At 36.1% G+C, this 18,606-nt stretch overlaps 1 protein-coding gene across 1 annotated transcript; it reads right to left on the reverse strand.

The window, feature by feature from the left end:
* Positions 1 to 2,689: 2,689 nt before the first annotated feature.
* LOC149793106 (uncharacterized) lies at positions 2,690 to 18,227 on the reverse strand. Its single transcript, XM_089966291.1, has 2 exons — positions 17,718 to 18,227; positions 2,690 to 3,849 (listed from the first exon to the last, which is right to left on the reverse strand). Exons 1-2 carry the CDS (start codon positions 18,160 to 18,162, stop codon positions 2,849 to 2,851), a joined length of 1,446 nt encoding a protein of 481 aa, XP_089822417.1. The 5' UTR covers positions 18,163 to 18,227; the 3' UTR covers positions 2,690 to 2,848.
* Between the last annotated feature and the right edge of the window lie 379 nt (positions 18,228 to 18,606).

Below are 18,606 nucleotides of genomic sequence, written 5' to 3' on the forward strand. Positions count from 1 at the left end.
GAATCTCAGTTTGGTGGAATTCCATGGAGCATGACATCTCTATCTGTGCTTGTGTGTACAGTAAAACTACTAAGCTGCAGGGTCTATTCTAGCAGGGTTCATACAGGTTTATGTAAACAAAATTCAAGGACAGAACCCAGATTCTCAAGGAGTAACACAGAATCAAGTTAATCTAAAATGCCTCTAAAATACTTAAATTAAAAATAATAAAGTAACTTTACTGGAGCTTTTGCTTTAACTTAGTGGAACTACAAGTCATCAAAATTTGCAATTAGTCTGTAACTCCATTTCCTTCATCAAATCTTCTTGAACTATAAGGTTCACATTAGGGTCATCCACAGAAATCTGCAGTAGACATCTGTAACCAAACTTTACGACAGAATTCCTCAGCTGTCTGCAATATTATCTGCTATTACAAGACCAAGAAATTTTCAGGTAAAAATAAATAATTTAAACATCATTATTACTCCACTCTGGGGCCCCGAATGGCCAAGTGGTCTAAAGCACTCTCATTTACGGATCACTGTCATCTCACTTCTGTCTGTGTGGGTTCGAGTCTCAGATTCGGCCAATGTGGATATGTGAGAAAGCTTACCAGTAGCTTCTCGAGGGTCGGTGCTTCTTTCCGGGGATTTCCCGGGTTCTTCCTCCACCATTAATACTGGCTGCCATGTATAGCCTATCGTGTGATGAAAAATGGCGTTAAACCCTACAACAACAACAACATCTCTCCACTCTGTGGAGCAGTCACATATCCAATTATTTTTCTTGAAGATCATCATTCAACCTTTATCAAAAAAAATCACAAGTGTGTTCCCTTTGATTTTATGTTCTAGAAGAGGTGAACAATGTGGAACTATACTTTCAGTGGCAAGGTATGCCAACTTGCATTCTCCATATACATACTGTTTGACAACAGCACTGTCTGGAAACATGGTCTTAAAAAAGTCTGAAATGACCTCACATGAACGAAATCTGAAATGGCTTGTGACAAACTTTAAAAGTCCACAAAATTTCTGCTTTCAAAACCTCTGATGCATTTGCTGCTAAGCTACTCAAATTGGTAAAATTCTGGCCAATGTGATCTAGGTCTCCACATGTTGGCACAGTGGTAGTAGTTAGCTTCCCAGTAAAAAAAAGTCTATAATTGGAACGGCAGGTCAAACTCAATTTGCTGTCTCTCCCATTACCCAAACATCAATGTGCTTTTTACATGGAGTGCTTTGTTAGCACTTTTGTTGCATTTTCAGAGTTAAATCTTATATTCCTTCTTTTCAAGCTATGTTTTGTGAAAACAACAAGAACTCTGATTATACTGACTGATCATGATTGATAAGTTGCATTGGTTTACTTACTGACCTTTAGCATATGAACATACTGTACACCCTTCATGAATTAAAAAACTGTACTCCCAGAATGCATATATTCCTCAGGATGTTGTATAAGGGAGACTACTCATGTGCAATCAGTAGATGACACATCACTACTGTCCACTAAAAAGCTTTGAACCCCAATTATTTTTCAAAATATGACCAATAAAGCAAAAGAAATACATAAACATATGGTTCAGATATATCATTTGTTCCCATTTTCACAAAATTCAATTATGTTAAAGGATACATTCAATTTCTGGTAAAATTTCAAACATATTCAAGGACATGAAAAGGGATTTCAAAGCTCAAGGGCATCCAATGATATTCAAAATGTATATGAACCCTGTCTAGAAAGCACAGCTGAAGTATTTATGCTTATTTCTGAAAAAGATCAGGCTGAACAATCTACAGAATGCATGAAAATCAAACATTATAGTTTCAATCTCTTGGATTTCTTTTATTCATTAAATCCCTTCTATATTCCAAAAATTCCCACCTTTTATTCAAATGTTTTGGGAAATTCCCCCTCTCTCTCACCTCACTGGAAGTCTCAGTGCTAGAACAGACCTTGGTACTGCTACATCTTCTCTAGTCCAATACAGATGCATACTTTATGATATAATTAGGATTGTCAATTCTACCAATCCATCAATAAAAATGTTAACAGATTGCAAACATCAGACTTAACTGTTATTGCTGAAATTCATATTTTTGCTGCACTGGATACAAAGTTTATTATCTGCTTCTCTCTAAGCTGGACTGGTATTAATGTTACATAATCACAGAAAGGATGATAGTTTATTATTTGGCTTCTGTCTAAGCTGGATAGATATGAATGAAAGACATGTACAAATTCAAACAATCCTAACTACAAAATTTATCATCAATTTTCCTGACATTTTCAGTATGTCTTGAGAATAATGTTATTTTAAATGGAATTTGACATATAAATAAACTGCAACATTCATTAATGGACAGATCTATATCTGGTACTTCATTAATTGGTGATGCATGTGGTCTCAGATAGGCAGAGTAAAAAAAAACAGATGTGTCAAATGCTGGTACCTGTGGTACATGTGAGTAGTTTTATGTGAATGCATGTTATAATCAGTTACTGAGAAGAGCGACACATGGCTTTGCTACAAATTTCTAGTGAGGCTGACCCTTCGGAAAAAAAATACCTCACCTATTCACTCACATATTTATTTCTTTGTAATCAGTGTTTTTCATTTTGAAAAATTTCCTAATGTCTGAAGAAACACTAATATGTATATTGTGAAAAGTTTTTGAAAACAGGCTAAACACTTTAAAAAAATGTCCTAATTGGTCTTTCATTGAAAAATGGCTAAACACTCAAAAATATGTCCTAAGTGGTCTTTCAGTACGTAGACATTCCAAGGATATTACAAATGTATAATTTAATAATAAATGTCCTTTATATAAAAATAAAAAATAGTTATGGAAATAACAGTCTATTATTCTTTATCTTGCACATCTGATTGGGCTGGGAAGAACTTTTTAATTAAATGCTTATTTCCAGACTCTTTGAGAGCAGCTATAAACTTTGATCTGGGCACAGGTCGTTTGCTCAAAAGGCAGAGCAGTTCCCTATTTTGACTACGTGAAGTGTCCTTGCTATTGATCTTTTCAAAATCAGACATGGTAATAACTTCTAAAGATATCAAATGATCACACAGCTCAAGACCAGTCAAGTCACTGACCAAATTAGCAAAGTGTCCATTAAAGCTAGATTCAAAACGAACTTGTTCTTCAGCTGGTATTAAGGGGTCAGACTTGGGTGGAACAGATACTGCAATGTCTTCTTGTATTGGAGGTGTACCTTCCTCTTCCGAGTCCGAGTCATTTCCTGTGACAGATGCATAGGACACAAATGATATACTCCTCTGTGTTAGTTGTTGGCTCGGTGTAGCAGCAGTAATGTATCCATCATTAGCCCCATCTAGTGTATCCATGACTACACCACAAATTTCCACCTGTCGCACCAAAACCCGATATAGATCTAATGCTACCCATAATTCACTCTTCTGATCAGCAGATATATCTTCCCTGGTTCTTTCATTCATGCAGTTGGTAACGATAACATGGTCTGCTGCCCTCTCAATGGTCACCTGACCATTGCAATTTTCTCTGTCCATGACTGCGGTGCAGACCCATTGTGGTACAGACTTGTTTGTGGCACTGACAGTGAATAAGGTCTTATGCTGTTGCTGTAACTGCTTTGGATTTTTGTCAGTGATGTAGATTTTTAAATAAAATCGACTGGGTGTCTCACCTCGACCATTTTTCAGTGGTTCACAGGAAAGACTGATCTTCTGGCTGATGTTCAGAGGTTGGCCTATGAAACATACAGCTGCTGGGTTTGAAGAAACCGTTCTTACTTCATTCTTGCCATTTGTGCAGAATTCCAGATTCATGCCTATCACCTCAGACAAAACTGGCCTGTCATCTGCTTCTGCTTCAATAAAAAAAAAAATGAATTCAGCTAGATATAACAGTAGTTGTTCATAACAGAATTACACATCACTTCAGAAAAAGAGCCTGAAGTTCAACCAACGATCAGTAATGCATTTTGCCCATCATAGGTCCACCACTTGTTCAGTTTGTCAATGTCTGCAGCACACTGTGATGCCACATATCTACATGATGACAGTGTTTAGTTCACAATCTTCAGTAGGCATGTTGTAAAACATGGAAAATGACATTCATAATGCATCATTGCAGATATTTATCAAAATATTTAACTTCTCTCCAAATATGTGATCAATTAATTGATTCCGAGACCCTAGCTACTAGACATGAACTAAATCAATTAAATGGAGCGCTGCTAGCAAAAACATGCAGCATTCAACATTATCAGTGAATACTTCTTTCTTCTGGATGAGTTTCTTTCTACAACAAGTTTAAACAACTGACCAATCAAACAGTTCATTACATAACCTATTAGATACTCAACATGGCAACTTTCATGATGTCCACATGCCTTGATTCAAAGGAACGAGAATTCCCCAAAGGATCTGATGCTCTAGTGTATGATAAAGAACTTCCAGAAATTCAAGACAAAATCATTTCTTCTTTTTAACTGCCAAACTTTGAAATTTCTCTGATGTTCCTGAGTGATAGAGTTGCAAATCAGCCATTGTGTGAGCCATACTGGATATAAGATTGGAAGCATTTTTATTTAAGACCAACCAAACACTATCAGAAGACTTTCGGTGAAAATCCAATGTCGATATGACCATCCATTTCAAGAAACAAGATTTTCAATATAATCATTGTGTCAGCCACATGTGAGGTGAGAAGATCATCATTTTCATTCAGGACAACTATATAGTATAATTAGTCTTCTGGTAAAAACACTGTCAATATCACCTTCCATCTCTGAGTAGCTATAACAATTTTAAGATGGCCACTGTGGCCTTTTCATTTAAAACCAATAATACCTCATAAGAGTTCTTTAACCGAAAACTACATACAGATATATGATCATCCACTTTGGAACAGTAGCAATAACAATGTTTTCAATATCGTTGCTGTGGCAACCATACTGAAATTTGAGTAGCACCATTTTTATCAAATCCAACTAGACCTTGGGATTATTGTGCGTGTTAAGTTTCATGGCAATCCTCCAAGTAATTTAGGAGAAGTAGTGCTAATGAACTTATGTCCATGGAGTAGTATGATACTAAAGGTTTTGGATTTTTGTTACTGATCTAGGCCAATGCCCTCTATCCCACAGGACTCTGTCCCCACATCATAGCCAAATGCATGCAAGGCTGTGTACAAACCAACCATGTAAAGTTAGCCACAACCATTGTGACAGGATAGTCAAGAGGGGTGGAAGGTTGGAAGACCCTGATCTAGATAATTAACCAAAAACCAAAATATACAATAGGAATGATGACTATGGTTCCAAATCCTGAAACCAAATTAGTCATGCCCATTAAGTTAAATTTTGCCTCAGAAAAGCCAACATTATTGACTGTGACTATACTGCTGGGGAAATAACTTTTGTGTAAGAATATACATTATCTTTCATCACTAGTATACTGTATATACAATTTTCTGCTTGTATTGTTTTCTCTGTTTGACAATATTTTATAGTGATTGTGCCCGTATTTCTATACAATATATTTTGCAGAGAATGTGCATGAATATTATATTAAACAATTACCACAATGCACTCTATATATATATATATATATATATATATATATATATAAAGGTGAAGTTCACAAATTGATGCAAATAATATTCTGAAAGAATTTATGAGTGTATCTAATGTGGGAATCACAAAAGAATGGAAAGATCAGATTGTTATGTGTTATTCATATGATGAGACTTGGTTAAGCTTGTAACTTAAATGTGTCATTCATATGTAGACTTGGTTAAGCTTATAACTTAAATGTGTCATTCATATGAAGACTTGGTTCAGCTTATAACTTAAATGTGTCATTCATGTGATGAGACTTGGTTAAGCTTGTAACTTAAATGTGTCATTCATATGTAGACTTGGTTAAGCTTATAACTTAAATGTGTCATTCATATGTAGACTTGGTTAAGCTTATAACTTAAATGTGTCATTCATATGTAGACTTGGTTAAGCTTATAACTTAAATGTGTCATTCATATTTAGACTTGGTTAAGCTTATAACAAAATGTATGATGTTATGCAAGAAAACTTCATGTCTCCAATGTTAACTGAGTCATCACTGGATGAACTCAGACCTGCCAACCACTCCAATAAATCAACCCACCAAATCTGTGTTGATACTGATAAACGATATGTGGGTCTGATGTCACTTGTTCATTAAAATGTGCAATTTTGCAGCATGCAAATCTTTCAAAAAACACACCTGAGTACACTTTAGGCAATTACCGATATTTGGTAACAGCCATATCATGCGTGAAATTCAAAATGGCCTCAGGAAAGAGGGTTGTGCTATTCTATGTGGATTTACAAGCTGTCAAACATACGATTTTCCCCAGAAATACCATAAACATATCATTGAAAGGAGCCCTCACCCGATGGTAGCTCCACAGCCACGAGAAATACCAGTAAGTGTATAAAATGCACACTGATGTGTGCAGACAAAAGTGGATGCGAATAATTGCAGCTTTCAGTGAATAAGTGATATCAGCCCCTAACCCAAAAATCAACATCAACATGGGTGAGGTGCTGATTTATCGGCCTAATGCCAACCCAGACAAGTCCGTATCAGTAAGGCAGTTGATTTTTTTCCATAAGATTGACCAGTTTTCAGTAAGGTGTAACAAAATATCAATAATTGCTATTGTAAAGCTGGAAAACGTAATTAAAAGTTTGGCGCAGCAACAACAAACATTATGTTCAATTGAAAAGTTTGTAAAGTAGCATAGACTTTATTATTTACCACTAGTACAGTTGCACAGACTTTAGTTCCAAACCCTATGCAACTCAATGGCTTGTTGCTATCTCTCAACTTGATGTAATTCTTGGAAATTCTTTTTCCATTGCACATGACAATGGCAATCATATCTCTCACCATGAGACGTACTCAAATTGGCACATGATGTCCAATAAACCACTAGGGCTGGTATCGTTGCTTACAATTGACTTGTCATACATGTACTATATAATAACTACAAGGGAGGACACTTGTCTCCTTGCTTATGTGACCTATTTAAGAATAAACACTGATATTTTAAGCTAAGCTTGAAATATTATTATATTATGATATAGTATTAGTTATCATATAGTACATGTATGACAGGTCAACTGTAAGCAACAATACGAGCCTCTGTGCAATAAACGTAATTGTGTCCTTTCCAGCTTTTATTCACAGGAATCTGAATTCTCTTTTTTATTCTTCTGTGTTAATTATTAACACCTTTTTCGAAGCTTATTTTCTATTTCATCTTAAACATGCATCGCTTTTGTCACATTATAAGTAAGGAACAATAGCCAGATTGCAACATGCATATGCTAGACCGAGGCTAATTTTTTGCTTCATAAATGTTGCAAGTGTCAACCTTGTGAACAATGAGTGTCAAAGCAATGTGTACACAGGTGGCCGGCTGGCTTATGTTATGATAGTGTAAGCCGACATCAAAAGGACCATAGGAACTTGTTACTGGTGCCTTATTTGGCTGCGTGCAATTCACAGGTAAGTGGCATGAATTGCCGGTGTTGGGCTCAAAGGAACATCAAATGGGGGTCGTAAATCCACCCCTTACAGACTGCCGGGGAGGGGGCAATGTCTGCTAATTATGTAGACCATGGGTGAACCAACATCCACTCAGAACTGAGCAAGGCTTGGCCACCATTGAAATCACAAGTTTAAATCTAGTGTCTTGAAACTAAACGTCAGTAGTCGCTAAACCATTTTGCGGGAATTACATAAGAAAGTTATAAGCTACTCTGACGTCATTTGAAATTGGCAGGAAACCTTGTCATTCTGGGAATTAAAAAGGAGCTTCGGACAGGTCAGTGACTTATTTGCTTGATTGTCGCAATCTATTATGGCAAGGTAACTGCACTTTAATTATGTGCATTATGTATACTTCATTACTAGAATCGTTAGTACGTAGAATTACCATTTGTAGGGTTTGATTCATTTGTAGTGTTTGATCAACATGCATATTTTGAGATATGAGCAATGTTTATATAAAGAATTAATATTGTAATTCGCTATTTGGTTAATTCGTAGTAACCTCATGCATTTATTCATGTGATATTCTAGATTTACAAATGTTGAATTGAATTATAACTTTGTATAATGGTTGCAGTGTGCAACATTAGTTAATAGGAGTATAATGTGTAAGGATATATCAGCACAATGGATGTGTGGATATCTGTGTAAGGATATATCAGCACAATGGATGTGTGGATATCTGTGTAAGGATATATCAGCACAATGGATGTGTGGATATCTGTGTACACTTTGTAGAAGTGTAATGTACAGAAATGTGTCTGATTATGTTATATTATTCTGTATAATAAGATTGAGAATCTATATATACCGATGTAATGAAATCTACTGATATATGCATGATAAGCAGCTGATACCGTGTATACCATACCAGAAAGTATGGGTATTTCGATGTGCATGAATGCGTGACCAAAGAAGGTAATGGCATATCTGATGATAGATTGTTGTTAGTGTAAGACTAGATAACTAGAGGAATATACTAATGTCCTTGTGTGTGTGTTCAGACAGGAAGCTTTCAGAGACCGGAGGAGCTCAAGGAGACAGAGAAGGGAAATACCCTGCTACAGTTGGTCCCGAGTCTCTGGGAGACAAGAAAAGGAGAGAACAGAAGTGAAGGAAGTGGAAGGGTGAAGGACGTGGTTGTTGGACTGAAGGGGTACTGGGTACCAGTCAAGAAATACTACAGATGAGTAGAAAAACATGACAGGAGGAAAATCTATCACACCAAGTCAGAATATGAAATAAGCCGTCACTTGATCGAGTGAAAGACAAGTGATAGGGTTTTGAATATTGAATTTCATTTGAGGAAGGACTATCTGTTAATGAATGGCATTAAATTTGTTGTTTATATGAATTCCACCTTTTGTGTTTTCAGTAATTTAACTGTTGGCATCGCTGACTGGGGGATCAGAGCTTTGCATCTCTCTCACTACTTCAATTTCTAACAAAAACGAGCCAGGGTGGGCCATCTGTAATAATTAAAGATAATACTGAGAGCACCCCACCCTAATCTAAGATAGTCTACGAGACCTTTACAGCTTTCTTGATGCCATTTTAAAAAATGTTATAATCAACAGTTTGATCATGAAAGAATAAAGTCTCTGGGGTGCTGCTGTAAAGTTAGTCTGGTTCCCTGACTTATTTAAGTCCTAATATGAAACCCGGATCAATATCAAACACGAATGAACCGATTATCTCGATTTTTCGGCAACTATCATTTTTCAGTAGCTTTTGCTTGTATGCCGTAAGTCCGTATTTTAAGGGTAATTTTCGTAAGACTTATGGCAAAATCCTAAGAGTTGGCAGGTCTGTGAACTTAGTGACAAAAACAGTGCATACAGCAGTGAGAGTGAATGCAGTGAAGATCAGTACTAATTATTCAAATATTTTCAGTATTAATAAAACAATGAGATCCAACTCGCTAACTAATAGGTGAGGTTTTATGAAAGCCTTTCCATGTCTAAAGAAGGAAAATCCATAGCTGAGTTATACAAGAAATCCATAACATTTACAATTATTGGATTTGACAAAGTGATCAGAAGTATACTGGTTGGTGCAGTACTCAGCAATGCATCATTTGAGCTCATTTAAGCTGACATTGGTTGAAAACACATTTTACATTAGGTTACAGATTTATATATTTACTGATTATTCAGAATGCAGGCATGTTCATTTACAAGACCCTCATACATTATTTCTGATTACCACAAATTATGAGCTTTACTCTACATGGTGCTGTGTTCATACCCAATTATATAAACACATCGTATATATATAGAAGTTCAGTGGGAGGCAATCAGTGCAAAGGTGTATGCCTTGGATAATGTGAACATGCAGCATGTTATACATGGACACAGACTCATTGCTGACGCTCAACACAACCGATGATGGGTATGTGGACATGGGTGAAACGATTCTTGTAAATGAATTTTACACTTGCGAGTATCTGAAGGATCATCCACTGTTTAACAACATCTACAAGACAGCTGTAGGAAAACTGAAGAATGAGTGATTTGATAAGCCTATTGAGGAATACGTTGAACTGCGCTCCAAACATACTCAGTTCATAGTCACTAAACAGTAAGGAGTGCCTTTGCAATTAATGCAAATTTTCAAATAAAACAAATAGAATCTGGTCAAAGACACTCCACATGTGTGTTCTATTGCACTAAACCAAGTCTGTCCCCTCTGGAAACCAAATGGTGAATATTTTCTGATGGTATCACTATTTGCATGTATGAGTGCCACGTGACTGTGAATCATTCTGCCATTTCAGCATCAAACCCAGCTTAACAACTTTGGAGAGTTTCCCTCTGAGATTCCACTCACATATTCAGGTTAAATAGTGACTTTTATGAGGTTATTTTCAGGGTGAAAGACAGTCATACTAAACAGGAAGGGTGACTCAAATGATGAAACCTGGCATGGTGCTATCATCATCAATGACAATAATGTTGTGTTATCTAAATCTGGATGCACTCAGTGACTCTATTTGTGGCCACATACACACATTTGACATCACATATGGTGTCTGGTAAAACATCTATAATTTCATTTTTCATTATGACTACAAACTCTAACCAAAGCAATGTCTGAGAACTCTCATAGCAAATAAGTACTCAGGAAGGTATTTATAGCAATTCAAATGATAATTTGAACGTCTGATGACATTTTCGTAACTCTGACAACCATCATAAAATTACTCATGCGTATCACTCACTGCTGAAATACCTGGACCGTGACCAAAATGTTGAAAAAGGCCTACAAATTCTCTAGCATGACTTTCATGTATTGATTGATTACTTTAACATCAAGTATCTGGTCTTGGATGAATTAGCACAGATATGTACTTCAAAGTATGTGTAGGAGGAGGTCACAGTGACCCTGATTATAAATGTATTGCCATAAATCTCTCCATCAAGGCTCTGTTGTTGCAGGGTGTGATTGGTTGAATAAGGGTCATTATCATTTAAAATTTAAAAATTAAATATAGTACCTGAACCTCTGATGTTTAAAAATAAAAATGTTCTGTCATCAGAAATACCAGCACTGAAGAAAATAAAATCTGAGAATGGCTGAGTGGCTGAGGTGCAACTGCACATCCAACATGGGGAAGGAGTCAGAAAATGGTACAATCTGGTGTATTCATCTTTTGGGATATAAAAGTCCTCAATGCAAATGCATGTTTTAGACATTTTATTTTGAAATATCCTAAGACACCTTTGTATAGCAGCTGAACTTTATAAAAATAAAAAAAATTAATAAATCATCTCTCACAATTGGGTACAGCTTTGGGTCACTCAAATCTGTATTGCTGTCTGTTGCAATGCTAAAAGGATCATCACAAAGACACTCAGTTCTGTATTGCTGTCTTCGCAATGCTAAAAGGATCATCATGAAGACACTCAGATCTGTATTGCTGTCTTCACAATGCTAAAAAAATCATCGCGAAGACACTCAAATCTGTATTGCTGTCTTCGCAATGCTAAAAGGATCATCGCAAAAACACTCAGATCTGTATTGCTGTCTGTCACAATGCTAAAAGGATCATCATGAAGACACTCAGGTCTGTATTGCTGTCTGTCGCAATGCTAAAAGGATCATCACAAAGACACTCGGATATGTATTGCTGTCTTCGCAATGCTAAAAGAATCATTGCAAAGACACTCAAATCTGTATTGCTGTCTGTTGCAATGCTAAAAGGATCATCACAAAGACACTCAGATCTGTATTGCTGTCTTCGCAATGCTAAAAGAATCATCGCAAAGACACTCAGATCTGTATTGCTGTCTTCGCAATGCTAAAAGGATCATCACAAAGACACTCAAATTTGTATTGCTATCTGTCGCAATGCTAAAAGGATCATCACAAAAACACTCAGATATGTATTGCTGTCTTCGCAATGCTAAAAGAATCATCGCAAAGACACTCAGTTCTGTATTACTGTCTGTTGCAGTGCCAAAAGGATCATCGCAAAAACACTCAGATCTGTATTGCTGTCTGTTGCAATGCTAAAAGGATCATCATGAAGACACTCAGATCTGTATTGCTGTCTGTTGCAATGCTAAAAGGATCATCGCAAAGACACTGAGATCTGTATTGCTGTCTGTCGCAATGCTAAAAGGATCATCGCAAAGACACTCAGATCTGTATTGCTGTCTGTTGCAATGCTAAAAGAATCATCACAAAGACACTCAGTTCTGTATTGCTGTCTTCGCAATGCTAAAAGAATCATCGCAAAGACACTCAGATCTGTATTGCTGTCTGTCGCAATGCGGTTCGAGTCTAGGATTCGACAAATGTGGGTATGTGAGAAAGCTTGCCAGTAGCTTCTCGTGGGTTGGTGGTTCTTCCCAGGGTTTTCCCGGGTTCTTCCTCCACCATTAATACTTGCCACCATACATAGCCTATCGTGTGCTGAAAAATGGCGTTAAACCCCACAACAACAACAACAACAACTGTCGCAATGCTAAAAGAATCATCGCAAAGACACTCAAATCTGTATTGCTGTCTGTCGCAATGCTAAAAGGATCATCACAAAGACACTCAGATCTGTATTGCTGTCTTCGCAATGCTAAAAGAATCATCGCAAAGACACTCAGATCTGTATTGCTGTCTTCGCAATGCTAAAAGGATCATCACAAAGACACTCAAATCTGTATTGCTATCTGTCGCAATGCTAAAAGGATCATCACAAAAACACTCAGATATGTATTGCTGTCTTCGCAATGCTAAAAGAATCATCGCAAAGACACTCAGTTCTGTATTACTGTCTGTTGCAATGCTAAAAGGATCATTGCAAAAACACTCAGATCTGTATTGCTGTCTGTTGCAATGCTAAAAGGATCATCATGAAGACACTCAGATCTGTATTGCTGTCTGTTGCAATGCTAAAAGGATCATCATGAAGACACTCAGATCTGTATTGCTGTCTTTGCAATGCTAAAAGGATCATCGCAAAGACACTCAGATCTGTATTGCTGTCTTTGCAATGCTATAAGGATCATCATGAAGACACTCAGATCTGTACTGCTGTCTTTGCAATGCTAAAAGGATCATCACAAAGACACTCAGATCTGTATTGCTGTCTGTCGCAATGCTAAAAGGATCATCGCAATGACACTCAGATCTGTATTGCTGTCTGTTGCAATGCTAAAAGAATCATCACAAAGACACTCAGTTCTGTATTGCTGTCTTCGCAATGCTAAAAGAATCATCGCAAAGACACTCAGATCTGTATTGCTGTCTGTTGCAATGCTAAAAGGATCATCATGAAGACACTCAGATCTGTATTGCTGTCTGTTGCAATGCTAAAAGGATTATCATGAAGACACCTCATGAGACAGGTCCTCTTTTGCCAAAATATTAATAACTGTTCTAGTTTTCTTTCTGGCATGGTAAACAAAAACCATACCTGTCATGAAATTTCTGTTTATCTTTTTTTTTGTTTGTTTTGATTGCAGATCCAATTTGAAAAATGGCATTTTGAGAAAAACCCAAGAGTTAACAGCCAGCATAAAACTACTTTACTCAAACAAAGAAGTGAACAACTGAACAAAATAAAAGATCTGAATCTGACCAATTAAAATGCAGCAAGTAATTATTGTTTGACCAATAGAATCAAGGATTTTCTGTTTGCTCCATGGCTCTGATGTTTACCTAATCGATGAATGCATTTTAAAGAAAAGATGCCTGCTTCATGAAACAGGAATGCCAAATGATATCACGCATTTCTGAAAGGCAGTTTTTCATGTCTTGATCAGAGTTTAGATTTTTCGTGGTGGGCTGAACTAGTTTTTGGAACTGCTCCAACCAAAAACAGCTGCAGTAGGAGCTTTTGGAACTTCATCCAGGATGGCTATAAAAATGGCAGTTGGAGGATGCATAAAAAGGAAAAAGTCTTCAATTAACCAGTCATCAGAGAAAAAAGATTCTCATGTGAAAGTGGATTTCAGTTGCGAATTTGCCGTTGACTAGTTTTGATTTACACGAGAAGTCAGTCAAGCATTTTCAAGGTGTCTTTATGTGGAATGAACTTGCATAAATGATCCCAGAAACAATGAAAACTAATATCAACCTGGATTTAACAGGACCTGGAATGCACTGGGATGCATATGTAGTAATACCTCGTATCTATGAATTTTGACTCATACGGGTTTGCCCTGCCACTTTAAATTGATTATTTTAATCCAGGAAATGGAAGACAACTAGTCTTACTCAACGATGGATGTGCCAATTGTTATCTATATTTATTTTACATTGTGTGCTTCACCTTTGTCTGCAAATAAGGGTTGTGTTAACTGGACTTTTTTCACTTTTTTAAAAGCTGTTTACTTCGATTTGAGTTCAAAACCTAATCTTAATTACAAATTTAGATTGTTTTGGAAATGAACATAAGACCCACATCACATGCATTTTATTGCATCTTAGGTCAAGTGAAATTAGTATATAATAAGAGATAAATAAATTATTATTTCCTGTTTTTAATACAGTCTTTGGGAATCTATCATCCAAGATTTAGTTGTGTTCAGATATAATTTGAGAGGAATCATTTATTTTAATTATTCATTGGAATTACAAAGTCTTCATTGACATTTTGGACTAAAACAATGATCTGAGATTGTTATTAATTCAAGGGCATTCTAAACTGTATGACCAAGACATATCAAGACAATTGGTACAGCTACACATACAATATTGGAACTCATTCAGAACCTTCTAAACTTTTGAACATGTGATAGAACATCTAGGAATATTTGGGATTTAATTCACAATATTGCAATCCTCTTATGTTTTCACTTACATGGAGAAATAAAGTTGATGGTTTTGCTTCCTACTGTTACTTAATTTAAGACCTTGGAGTTGTAGCTCAATATATGTACATCTTGTTGTTAAAGCACTGCATGTAATGAGCATGCACCAACCAAATGTTACTTGATTTTACATTGTCACTAAGAAACTATGCTTAATATTATACAAAATGCCTACTGACCATTACAGATGCTCAACCACCTGATGATGTGCAGATGTGGATCTGACAAGGCTTGCCACCAAAGTGAAGTTTGAAGATCAAACTGGTAAACTTTAAATATCTGACAAGGACATCAACAACATTGTTTTAATGCTTCAAGTTACCATTGCAAAATTCCTGGATAACATCAGGGGAATTAATGATACTGGTGTGTAAGTTGTATTTAACATTGATTACATTAATATAAATATTGGCAAAAATTAAAAAGACTGATGAAGAAATGAGTGGAGTGGAGTGTTATGAATGAGTGGAGTGTTATGAATGGAAATTGAGTTACACAGATTCAAGAGCCCATCAATGATGCTGATCACACAGCAAAGCTCTATGTAAATATAAAAATCAGTGATATCATGGTCGTCTCTGGCAATACTAAATTGCCAAAAATCTAACACTGCATGAGCCACATAATATATTGGGCAAATATTAATGGGTTTTATCCAAGTGGTTTTTTTCAGATTTGCTGCTGAAAGAGCAGGATACTATGTGAAGTGTCGAATTTTGAAATGTATTGAAACTTTCTCCCCTTCTCCCCTATGTCAGTGTTAAAACTTGAAAGGCTAAAATTTATAACTTAGACTGACCTTGGCATTGCTATGCTGTCCTGAGAATGTAAACATTTGAGCTACCAACTATAATCGTTTGATAGGAACCCATGTCAAATTATAATTTTAAAAAGAAAATTGATATACCCCATAGTTCACAGATTCTATGATGTCTAAATCTGATGGAATAAATTATTGAGGAAAATTTAGGAAACGCTGCCTACGATTGGACAGAATAAATTAAGGAGTACACTTTAGAAGCAATGAGAATTTAAGTCTTTAGTCCGAAATTTCCTGAAAGGGGAGTAGTTTTTGGCTTCAGCGGAAACCTAAAGAGAATAGTGCTTTCCTCGTTAAACAAGAAAAGGACCAGTGGCTTTCTTGTGAGAAAAGACAGGGTTTAGTGCTAAGACGCACAAATTCTTAAAGAGAACAGCATTAAGATACGCAATTTTAATCTCCCAAGTAAAATTTTCTATTTTTTGATTGTTTGTTTTATGCAAATGTGTTTGCTATGACTACGTTACACATTATGTATTATTTATTCAATTTCTTGGAAAAGTGTTGATGCTAGAGTTATGAAATTTATTTTATTCAATTTTGTGGAAATGTGTTGATGCTAGAGTTGTTATGCAATTTACCTTTTAATTTTAGTTATTAGTTCATTGGTAGAATTGAATGTATGTGATCCAAAATTTCATATGTGTAGGATTTCATAGGGTTATATGAAATAATATCCTTTGTCTGTTAGGATAAAACTGATTATTGTGAGTTAATGATAATTACCTATTTATATTTGATTTTGTAATGTTTAAATGATCTTGTAGGCTAGAGACTGCTGTGAGTTATAATTTGTGAATTTTATGCAATAGTAACCGAGCATAGGTAAAGAGATATGGTAACATTAGCTACATTGAATGTTTTAATTATGGCCTGTCGCTGTGAAGTGAGGGTAATGTTCTACCATACTAAGTCAGAATTTATGCAGTGTGTGGATAGCTAGTATGCTTCTGAGTAACAAAGTGAGGGAATTTTATGTCCGTATAGAAAGTGGTACATACAGAGATTTAGGGGTAATTTTGGTCTTTAAGGAACAGCTTTCTTGGGAGAGAGATGGGACAGTCCTAAGACGGAAGTCCAAAGAAAAGAAGGACAAGGTCAGAATAAAGGACTAGGAAGTCAAGGAAGGGATAAAGCATAGAGAATAAGAAGTTGATTAAATAGGAAGACGTTGACACACAGTCAAGAGAGAAAGGTGATGTGAATCGGTCGTGGACATTGATCTCTTTTCACCACTCGTAATTGTGATGAAATAAATCCAAATAGGACACTGCTACTAAATTCTGTTGACACAATTTAGACTGAATTGGAATTGCTGCATTTGTTTGATTAAATTTGTTATTTTTCTTGTTGAATCAGGCTCATATTGCTTTATTTCTTCCCAATATTCTTGCTCAGTTCTCTGTTGAAATTCTATTCTTTTCTCACTCCCACCTAGCTATAACATTGAGGGCGGTCATCATCTAGATAACGCCAGCCAAATCCAATTAACCACCCCTCTTACTAAGTGGACAATGTTACAATCTCTTCCCCAAAATGAAATATTTCTTTATTTGTTCATTATTTTCAAATTTTTGGAGAATTTTTTTTATTCAAAAAATTATGTGACATAAGATAAAGCGATTCAGATGACAAAATCTATACATAAGTTGATTCAGAGTATAAAACAAAGCCCAGCTTTTCTGGTCAAAAAGTATCAAATTACAGGCCTGCAAAATATGGTACTACATGGTACTACATGTTCTAGCTACTTGAATAGGGAGGATGGGTGTGGGTAGACACTTGAATAGTTGGACAGACTGAGTGAATAGTACATCTTTGTAAGTGCTAGTTGTCTGTGTTGGTAGACACATGAATAGCTGGACAGACTGAGTGAATAGTACATCTTTGTAAGTGCTAGTTGTCTGTGCTGATGGACAGATGTGAGCTATAAATCAATAGTTGGACAGATGGAGTGAATGTTACACATCAAAGTTCAATTTACAGATATATATACAATTACCTTCACCATTAAGCCTCAGCATAATTTCCCCATACTTGACATAAACAGCAAGCCAGACATCTGATCCAGGTCTGATGCTCTGTGTAAACTTTTCATTATTGTAAATAGCTACTACTCTCCCCCCTCCTGATTCTCGGGTATATTTGATACTGCATTTCCGCCTATGGACCCTAACTTCATTGATCTGGCTGTATTCTGATATATCGCTGAGCTTATAAAGAGGTCTGTTTTTCAAAGTCAGTGGGTCTACTTTAATAATTCCAAGGCTGATGCGACCACTTCCATCTATTTCTAAAATGACTGACACACCCACTCTAAGTGGCTTTTTACTAAAAGCAAATGCCCCATTGACAACTGGATTCCATCTTGCTATATCTTCTGCTATCTGGACATTGTCTCCTTTTATCTCATGGAAAATAGATGAGTTTACAGTAGCCCCGGCCATGCCTGAAAATACATTCAATAACTGTTACTGACATTAAGCAACTTAAAACCCTGACTTACAATGGAATTGATAAAACAATGTAACTGTTAATACAACACAAAGTTCATGAAATACCAGTTCTTTGTGATAGAATATAAACTGTACAGAACGGACAGAAATGCAGTTTGTGGCGGCCTTCTTGCTTGTGTTCCATCCTTGCAATTAGATCTGGTTTGAAATGCAAAGACATTGAAAATGTTCTTATTTGATCTTCCATCCAAAGAAACTAAAAATCAAATTATTGGTTCTTCCATCCTGATTTGCAATTCAAAGACACTGAAAATCTACATACTGAATCTTTCATGTGTTACGACTCTAGCCTAAGTGTTAATACACCAGACAAGGTATGTAATACCTTGTGTTATGACACCTGCCTAAGTGCCATTTATACTAAACTATGTTATA

Source organism: Sinohyriopsis cumingii, chromosome 8 (assembly GCF_028554795.1).
Source record: "Sinohyriopsis cumingii isolate HCF-2022 chromosome 8, ASM2855479v2, whole genome shotgun sequence".
Taxonomy (NCBI): Eukaryota; Metazoa; Mollusca; class Bivalvia; order Unionida; family Unionidae; genus Sinohyriopsis; species Sinohyriopsis cumingii.

Excerpts from the sequence above, each read along its gene's own strand:
- LOC149793106 (XM_089966291.1), bottom strand. The coding sequence starts at position 18,162 with ATGGCCGGGGCTACTGTAAACTCATCTATTTTCCATGAGATAAAAGGA. Across the intron at positions 3,850-17,717 it reads GCTGAGGCTTAATGGTGAAG|CAGAAGCAGATGACAGGCCA; the intron begins GTAATTGTATAT and ends TTTTTATTGAAG.